Consider the following 10055-nt stretch of genomic DNA (forward strand, 5'->3'; position numbering starts at 1 on the left):
TTTTTTTTTTTTTTTTTTTTTTTTTTTTTTTTTTTTTTTTGTACAGTCTTTAAGAATAGCCTGGATGCCTTTGAGCTGAGACCCTTGTTTCCTAGATTTAGAGGGAAGAAGCAGGATAAAAGGCTATCAAGAGACACCCATGACTTTCCAGCAAGCCTCAGCTACTTGGCAAACAAGCCTAAATCAATGCAAGAGCCTAGAAGCTCTTTTTACCTTAAAGGCTCATGGAAACAGACATTCAAGACCATCTAAGGCAGGCAAATGAATGAGGTTGAAGACTTTGAAGGGCCTGCCATCATCAAGTAAGGTCTTCAGGTCCTTCAGCATAGCTACTTTTCCTCCAGACTTATAGTAAAGGTGTGTGGGATGGCTTGTGGAATGCACTGTGATGTACAGCATGGCCACCTGTGGCCACCTGTGCTGATTCAGCAAGTAACACTGGCAGCAAAATGGGTTTTATTCTGGCCCCATTTGGAAATCGCAGCAGCCTGAGCATTTACCCCTACAGGGAATCTCTTGCTAGGACTGTGGGCCTGCTCAGACTAGAAAAACCCTTATCTAGCCCTGCTGCTCTCTCAGCAGTATGCTCCTGCCACAGTCTCCATCTACCAGTGCCCTGGACTTTCCCCATTACCCATGGGCAGCAGATGCTTTTGCTGTGGCTGTACAGCAGGGGTGGAAACAGCTTTCCCACCCAACCCAGTTGACTGGGATGTGAAAATGTTCCCAGTCATCATGAAGGTCCCACATTTGCCTCCAGGATACAATGATGCATTGGGACTATTACTTCTGAGCAGCTGATGCACTTTGAGCTCACCCCATGTTTGTACTGACATAGCCTAAACTAATGAACTCCTCTTGTACCCTCCTCCTGCCAGTCATAATCCTGGCAGTGTGCAAAGCTGGGACCCAAGAACTGGCATTGATGTGTGCACCAGTGTGGGGTGTTTATTCAGAAGGCTGGTGTAGCTTGCTCTGCATGTGGTCCATGATGTAGCTGATGGGAACCCCTGCAAGGCAGGGTGATGGAGAAATCAGTGAGTTATGGTCACATTAGAGAGGAGGTTAATCTAGTGGGGAACAGCATCTGAGTTGCTGCCACAACTGGGGTGTTTTAGGGGATTTGAGTATAGATTTATTCACTGTCATTGCACAGAAACATTATCTCTACATAAGATATGTAACTTAAAGCTTTTCTACCTGTTTTAACTACCTTCTCAATATCAGCACACACTTAGGACTAAATATTTAAGGGGATTACTTCAAGGCTGTACTGTCTTGCTCTGAAAGCACATAATTGTGTAGAAATAATATCCAGGTATTGAGAAAAGGAAAATGCTTGTAGCTATTACTCTGGGTTGTCTTCCAGCTCTGCTTCACCATGGAGTTTGTAGATTGTCCCTGACATTTAAACTGGCATTTACTTACTCTTCCAGTCTTGGGTTTTTTCCATGTGGGGAACAGAAAGAGCTGGGAGAGGGGAAGATGGAGGGCTGTGAAATACTTTGAGCCATATCTTGCCAGAGGAGCAAGTTCAGTGGTCAGTATTTTGTACTGGAAGAGAAAAGTAAAATCCATGTATTCTTCCCCTCCATACGCTCCCAGTGTAGGCACACAGTGATGAGTGGGGTCTAGGAGTGGGTTTTGTTTTGTAACAAGAAACCATCTTCTCCATCTAACTTGCTTTTGTCAAATCTTGCAGCCTTTGAGAGTACCCAGTGGAGGCAGAAAGGCCATGTAGGACACATCGTGGTGACGACAGCCACAGGTCCTCGCAGTAACTAAAAACTTTTGTCTCTTCTGTCCTAGTTCTGGATACTGCAGGCCAAGAGGAGTTCAGTGCAATGCGGGAGCAGTACATGAGGACCGGAGATGGTTTTCTTATAGTCTACTCGGTGACAGACAAGGCTAGCTTCGAGCACGTGGACCGGTTCCACCAGCTGATCCTCAGAGTCAAGGACAGGTGGGTGCCATGGAGTCAGGCGCTGCCTGACCCCACTCTGCCGCTCTGGAGACTGTGCCATGGGATGGTTGCACATCTCGCCCTGCCTTTTGCCTCCTGGGTGTCCCGGGGAAAATTCTTGTGTGGGGTTGGTGGACCTACATATGAGGAATAAGAGTTTTACCTCTTCTGATAAGTATGTAGTGCTTTCAGCGTGGAAAAGTTCAGTAGTGTTATGATGGGGTGAAAATGGGTCTGGAAGGGAGAATCTCCTGCCAGAACAGTCTGGCAGAGCAGTGTGAGAAAGGCAGATCAGACACCTTTAAAGGTAACCAGTCTGGCTCCGAAGAGGGAAGAAGGATGCTCTGTACACAGCACAGGCACTTTGGGAACACCAGCAGGGAGTCAGCGAGCATTTGGCCCTAACCGTTTTGTGTGTCCTGGCAGCAGCCTCCTTTCCCTGGCTTCAGTTTGCACCAAACAAACATTAGAAGGTCCTGCACAATTTGAGGCTGTGAACAAGTGTCTTGAAGGGGAAAACTCCTAATGTTGGAAGGAACTGTATTTCTTACAAGGGGTGTAATGCAGTTAATGCATCATGCTCTGCAGCAACCATTTTCAGTGCATAAAACCATCTCTGCGTGATGAGGGAGAAAGCAAGAGAGGTCACCTGCTCTCCTCCTTGTGCGTGCAAGGGGGAAGGTAGTGCTGAGAGTTTAACTGTGGTAAGCAAATGCATCCTGACAGAGCGAGGGGGAGCTGCCAGTTTATCTCCAAGATAACTCCCTCTTCCCATCCGGTTCAAGAGGTGATGAATCCATCCCCACTGGGTGGGGTGTGAATTAAGCCATTATATGTCTGCAGCTTTGAAACACTTCGTTTTTCCATTCATAATGGCTTTTAATTATGGAAGTCATCAAGAAAAGCCACCAGAGAGTTTGGGCCTTGTTGCTGGCTTCCTTTCGCAGCTCTGAATAACTTCCCCACAGGAAGGGTGGACTCATACCATGTGAGGTTCACAGCTGACAGCTCTTCTAGTAAAGCATCCAAAGCAGAGCCCACAAGAGTAAAAAGTAAAGGAAAATCCACCCTTTGATTTCATCTAAATGAAGAAAAATGTCAGTCAGTCTGCCCCCCAGATCATGACAGTCTTTTCTTCACTGCCAGCTCAGCTTGGGGCAAATTAAATCTGTTTCTGAAAGCTGAAGAAGACGCCACAGCATTTCCTGTAATGTCCCCCAAACAATGTCAGTTTTATCTAATTTAACTTGGTGAAAATAAGATGCAGTGTTCATTGTTTTGCTCTGGACTGAAACTTTCACCCCTCTGTACACCATGCAAACACCGCGCCTGGCATGTGAGAAGCAGGAAGTGAAACTGGCTGGTGAGGTTGTTTTTGTTTCCCCGCTCAACGCCACCGAAGTGCAGAGCGTGAGAAGCTTAACACTTCATCCAAAACCTGAGCTCGTGCATCAGTAGGAGCAGTGATAATAAAGAAATTGTCCTGCCAGACCCACAGGTAGCTGGGAGCAGAGCACACACACACACCCCCATCCCAGTTTTCAAGCTAGCAACTTAAAATACAACGGAATTGCAGGCTGCCACGTTAGCAGAGCTTTTCAAAGCCTTCCTTCTGATTCTTTGCATAACCTTCAACTTCATAACTTCCAACTATAGTAGCTTTGTCCAACTAGCAATCGTACGGCTTACAACAGGGAACAAAATCCCCATAGAGTTTTTATGCCTGATGTAAACAAGGCAAATGAGATCCCATCCACATGTAATCCCTTTTTTATCAATGTGCTGCAAGCCAAAAAGGAATCAAATAATCCAGACAAGCAAGTGTTTTGCTCCAGAATAATCAGAGTCAAGATATATCAATGCTCAGGTATTAAAATTAAATCAAAGCCACATTATCAGAATGAATAACTGTAAGACTCATTTAAAATGCAGAGTGCAGTACGGTATTTTTCCAGCCAGAGCAACGGGGCAATGTGCCAGAGAGAAGATGGAGCCCTTATCGTCTTGATGAAAAATGACATAGAAATGCTGTTTGAAAATCCAGAGTTACTCAAGGAAGTGTTTTCTGCAGAAATGAGTATGGCCAGCTGCTCCTTACCCCAATAAAATCAGCTCTGTTACAGCAGAGAACACTGGAGACATTTTAGGAGTTAAATATAGGAAAATAATACTGCAATAACTGTCAATTATCAGAAGGGACCTCCTTCCTCCTAGCAGTGGGTAAAGGCCCTGCAGCACAACTTTGTTGTGTGTCATGCAGCTGGAGGAGAGGGTCCTGTAGAGGAGGCAGGGTGGGGTGGGCAGCATCCCCATTGCCAGGACCACCCGTGGCACAGGTCACCAGAGAAACAGCGATTTCAACAGGGAAGATCCTGACCCACATGTCTCATCAGGAGGGCCTTGCACTGGATATGCTGTGGATAGAAGGGTCTCTTCTCAGGCAGTGTCCAGAGACAGTCACTTACATGCACGGTAAAGTTAAAAGAAATACTGAGTTTTATTACAGAGGTGAATGGTTTTGGTACAAAAGGATAGTTGTTTACCAGGTTTTTGCTATAGGATCAGTAGCAGGTAATAACATCAGACAGCAAGACACTTCAGTGTCCTTCCAGCTACCACTGCCAGTTTTTCAGTTTGTCTTGGGGTGACAACTGATGGGGATCTTTGCACCCAGTCATTTTCTCCCCCATGAGATGCCCTGCTAAGTGCCAGCTCTCCCAGAGTTTGTCTTTCCTTCGTCCACTGTTGCTCTCAGTATGAGTCTCCACCAGGACTGAAATGTACCTTGCAGTGACTAGCAACTGCCAAGATATGCAGCTACTGATACGCCTTGACTATTCTGAAAGAGTCCCGTTCAAGATCTGTCTCTAAGTCTCAGTTAATTTCCTGACTAATTCTGTAATTCTTTCTTCATCTAGCCGGATCTTCAGTCTTCACTATCATTGCAAAAACAATGATACCAAGTCCCTGAAGTGCCTGCAAATAAGAATGAATGTGTGCATGCATGCAACTTGTCAAGCAAAGTTTTACAATATGAATATATGTGTAGCACAGTCTGGGGGCTGACGTGTGTTCATTCGGTCTTTCTTTATATTTCTTTGCACATATGTGGTATGTCTGTAGCTGAAAATGTTAGATGATGTCAACATCAGAAAGTGAAGCTTATGCTTAGCACTTTTTATTGTAGTCTGCTAATAATTGGGTGATGGTTTTGATTTTTTCCAGAGAGTCCTTTCCAATGATTTTGGTGGCGAACAAAGTTGATCTAATGCATTTACGGAAAATTACGAGAGAACAGGGAAGAGAAATGGCAACAAAACATAATGTAAGTTTGCGGGATTGTTTAATTGGTTGTGGTAAGTCCCATTACATGCATTCAGAATTGAATTCTCTGCTCATTTAGAGCTGAATTAAAGCATTTCTCTTACAATCGAACATTTTCAATTACATTTTCGACTACTACAAAGTAGTAGCTATGCAGCTTCCCTTCAGTAGGGCCAGTTCATCATTGAAATTAGAACCTCTGCTGTGCACCAGGCTGTAGCAAAGCTGTGGCCATCACAAAGCCATGTGTACAAGGTGATGCAAGTGGTGAGAAATGTGAAATGTTCAAAATGAGGGAAGAAAGCTCACTCTCCTGGAGTGAAAAGGCAGAGTCAGGCGTTATGAAGTATACCCAGGTGTCTGTAGGAAGTGAGCTTGTTAAAGATTAATGAAGTTACAGGGTTGTTAAGCCTATATAAATCTGGCCCACCATCTTAGCTCTGCATTATTCATGCCATAGTTTAGCCTGAGAAATTGGTCTTGGATGGGTGTAGATCACATGCTACTCCACTAATCACCTCAAAATGCCAGCAGTCCTGAATACCCAGAGGGAGACAGCAACTCCGTAGGAGGAACTGAATGGAAAGGTAAAGGCAAACAAGCCTGAGACCTCTTGGCAGCTTTCTGTGCCTAAACGGCACAGCTTGCCATGTTTCTAAACAAGACGTGATGGGAGTTTGGCAGGGCAGGTTCACTCCCTCCCCTCCCCAAGGAAGCTCGTTTCTTTAGGAGCCAGGACACCTAAACTGCACTACAACATGTTGCACCCATCTGTACATGCACACTTTGGAAGAGGCCGTGTACGAAAATACCTTATCAGAGGCAGATTTATAAATCTGCCAGCGTGCTGGACAAGCACTCTAGGAGGCCCCATCTGGCTGTTAGATTTTGAAGGAGAAGATCATTTTACACTGAAGGGGAATTGTAGTCATGAAATATTCATGCAGTAGTCCTAATAAAATGTGGCAAGCAAGAATTTTTGGCAAGTGCTCATCTTTCAACAACCTTCGGCTATTTTCACGTCTGCAAGCACAGTTTAGGGGGAGAGAACATCTGACGACATGAAGTCTATGATTATTCTTCCCCAAACCTGGAGCTCTGATAGCAGCTGGTTTGCCTGGTGCTTATTCTGGACCTTTTGTAAGCGCTCACTGACCTTGCTGTGAGCGTGAAGGTGTTGACAGCAGTGTCATGACAACACTTTGTTTACTTGTATTTCCCTGGTCTCTTAGGCACCCGATTTCTCTAGCCTGTAGGGTTTTTCATTTTGAAACTAGTTTGCCACCAACATGTAGGCTGTTACTAATCTCTTTCATGATGCACTTCTCTCCTCCAGATTCCCTATATAGAAACTAGCGCCAAGGACCCACCTCTAAATGTTGACAAAGCCTTCCATGATCTCGTGAGGGTAATAAGGTAAGCTGCAAACTCTTCACTTGCTCACTGCCCATGGACAGGACATGCAGGAGTCCTGGCCTGGAGAGCCAGGAACCAGCTTTTGGGGAGCAGTGGCCAGGTGGTTTGGTTGGGGGTAGGAGACTTCTGAGGTTTATTAAACTTTCTCGTCCTGTATCTGCATAGGGATGTTACTAGCACTTAGTTACCCTTGCAGGACATCAGAGCTAGGCAGGTTGAGAACAAGCTGTGGCCATAATTAAAATATATTATTCAATGAACGGTGCAAAGCCTGCCATAATATCAGCTTTAAAAGGCCAGCATTAAAAGCTCTGGACCAGTATTTTGGGTTTTCATAGCTTTGTCCTCTCAGGGGCTCACACTGCCAGAGGTCTGGCAAAAAATTCTACAAAACTCTAATGTTGTAGGTGACTTCTAACATTTTCTGCTTGCTGAATGGAAAAAATTGAGACGCTTTGTATGAGAAACAGCATGACCTAATGGCTAAGCCACAGGTTTCCTCCTCAGACTGCAGAGTTTTGTTCCCAGTTTGGCATGAGCTGCCTTTGCTCGCCTTGGCAAACGCCTTCTCTCCGGGCGAACCCCTGCTCTGGCTGCCGGCAGGGAGGGACTGCCTTCCAAAATCCCAGCTGCCCTGCAGGAAAAGAGCTGCACGCACATCTCGGTGTCTCGGCTGATAATCTCAAATCTCACTGAGAAGATTTGTTTTTCTGGCACCAGTTGTCTGCCAGATTTTTCTGGGCCCTCATTTTTCATGTTTTGGGAGGGTGCTGAGCTGAAATCATGCTCCTCCCCGCCATGCAGTCAAAGTGCCTCGCTCGGCAATTAAACCATGAGGCATTTATTCACAGCGTATCTGTACTTGTGAATATCTTAGCTCAGCCTCAAGTCAGCCTCCATCAAAAGCAGATGGTACTGCCCACTCTTCCCACATGTCTCAAAAGCAGGGGGCAGAAAGTCTTTGGAGAACTACAGAGCCGAGCTGGAAATGTCCCAAGCTATTTCCCAATTATTCTGTAACTCAGCATTAGTTGGCTAGTTATTACCTTTGTGTTACAGCGAGCTCTTACCACCATCTATTCTACTCTGAGGGGAAAAAAAAACACAGCCAAAATGAGCTGGTGAGGCTTTGTTTGCTCCCTCTATGTAATGTGACTCCAGACCGGCTGGAAGGAGCATTGTAATGAGACATCACTAAATTCAAGCCCTGAAAATGTACTCCATAACCTCAAAATTAGGTGATTCCCTGAGTAGTCACTGTGAAAGTCATTGACAGCCAGGTGAAACCTTCTGTGGCATCAAGGGCACCAGAGATGTTCGGAATAGCTGGAACTCAGGTTAAGTCAGGGAGAAGAGTGATGCCGTGAGATCTAGCTGGTCATTTGCCACAGTGCAGGTTCACTTGGTCTTTGGACATTGCAAAGTGTCCAGAGCCATAGGATGCCATCACCCACCAAGTGTCACTTTACTTTTTTTTTAAGTGAGCTTTTCCAAATAAAATGTAAATTTACAGCTTCCTAATAACTCTGTCATTCCTGGAGTGCTTTACAAATATACAGGCTCCTCAGAGCCAGTGTGAGTTTGCAGGGTGAGGATGCTCGTTCAGGGTTGGCACTGTTTGTGCTCCTTGCACTTGGCTGATGCCCAGTTTATTTAGCTTCATGCAAGAAACTGTTGTCTGGAAGTAATCCAGAAAAGAGTGGGGTGATTAAGCCTGCCTGATAGATCTTTCAAATTTCCTGGTACCCCTTTTATGCTGCAGCAGTGCACACACAAGGTCTGTCACAGCAGAAATCATGAGCAGGCACAGGACATGCTTTTCTGGTTCTTTAAAACAGTTCCAGAACACTGAGAACAGCTTACAGCCACTTAGTGTTTATTCAAGTTAACTTTAAAGTATTTTTTTTTATTTCAGCTTTTTAGTTTTAGGCTTTAAAATTTAATGTTTTACATGCCCCCAGCTTTCATACTCATTGAAAAAAAATATATCTTATTAGTTAAATCTGAGTTTTTCAGGTGCTTGCAAGCATTTGGGAGCTGAGGCTGTAAGAAAACCACCAACTGAAGCCATAATGATTTGTCCCCCAGCTATGCCTCATCCTGGTCTGCATAACGTGGTCTAAACACTCAGTTTAGTGCCTGGCATATTACACAGCAAAGAGGATGGCTTTGAACTATCCGAACTCTCGGGTTGGTTATTTAGACACTGTTTGAACCTACAGAAGCTGCCGGTATTTGTATGGTTTATCCTGCAATAAAATCTAAGTCTACGGGCTGCCTATCAGGCATTTGAATGACAAAGCCTTCTTCTGTTGAATTTGCACCGCTGGGCTAAGCTGAGTGGCTGCTGCAAACAGGTACTGTTGCAAACAGGCATTTGGGCGACGCCTCATCTTAATGAAAAGGGTGAAACCCTCAGCACAACGTTTTAGAGATTGCTCACAACCCAGCTGATGGATGGGCGCTGCCGCGGCACAGTGCAGGAGTGCTCCCAGCTGCGTGTTTCGGGTGGCTGTGACTTCAGACAGCCAGGGACATCTTTCTGGGGTCAGCTTGCTCTCCATGCTCTGGTGCTCTTCACAACTTCTAAGGGAGGTCAGAGCCCCATTGGCAGCAAACTCTGGGGTTTTTTATTATTATTTTTTAGCGTCCCTCCATATCCAAGTCCACAGCAGCACATCTGACTAAGGGGCAATGCCGGCTTCAAGCAGATCTTTCCAGGAGGGTTTATTTCTCTGTGCACTTTCCAGGAGTGTTTATTTCTCTGTGCACTTTGTACCTCTTTCATCCTCTTCCCTAACGAGCGTTAGCAACAGTGTGATGGATGACGTTGGATTGCTTAGCGCAGCATCCCTGTTTCCCAGAGCAGCCCTCTGGCAGGGGAGGTGGCAGCAGTTCAGCCCAGGCACCCGGAGGCATAGTGCTCTGGCAGGACATACAGCCCTGCCACTACCCTTAATGTTTGCTTATGGCTTCTTTCTTCCTTCCTTAAAAATTCAGGCAGCTGTCTTGTTAGCTGTGTGGCATGAAAAGCCACGTGTTGGTGGAAGGGTATGTGGAGATACATAAGCAAATATACATATGCGCACCAAGATGCGGTTCTGGCTGACCAGGGCTCTGGATGCTGATGTCTGACACAGCTTGGTGTCTCATCTGCTTATTTTCCTCTCTGTCTCCCAAAACAGGCAACAGATCCCAGAGAAAAGCCAGAAAAAGAAGAAAAAGACCAAATGGCGAGGGGACAGAGCCACGGGCTCCCACAAAGTCCAGTGCGTGATTTTGTGACGGGACTGCCTGGGAGAGCCTTGGACGCCTCCCTCCCACCCGCCCCGACCCACCGCCAACCCAGGCG

General features: G+C 45.7%; 1 protein-coding gene across 2 annotated transcripts in view; it reads left to right on the plus strand.

Annotated features, from left to right (window-relative positions):
• Nucleotides 1-10055, plus strand: part of MRAS (muscle RAS oncogene homolog) — a 40570-nt gene that overhangs the window by 29654 nt on the left and 861 nt on the right. For both annotated transcript variants that reach the window (XM_026852846.1, XM_026852845.1), the window contains exons 3-6: nucleotides 1810-1963; nucleotides 5189-5288; nucleotides 6624-6703; nucleotides 9889-10055. In XM_026852846.1, coding sequence (XP_026708647.1) covers nucleotides 1810-1963; nucleotides 5189-5288; nucleotides 6624-6703; nucleotides 9889-9988 — 434 coding nt within the window. In that variant the 3' untranslated portion in view covers nucleotides 9989-10055. The remainder of the gene's footprint in view (nucleotides 1-1809; nucleotides 1964-5188; nucleotides 5289-6623; nucleotides 6704-9888) is intronic.

Source organism: Athene cunicularia (genome assembly GCF_003259725.1).
Source record: "Athene cunicularia isolate RWA chromosome 7 unlocalized genomic scaffold, athCun1 chr7_part1, whole genome shotgun sequence".
NCBI classification, from domain to species: Eukaryota; Metazoa; Chordata; class Aves; order Strigiformes; family Strigidae; genus Athene; species Athene cunicularia.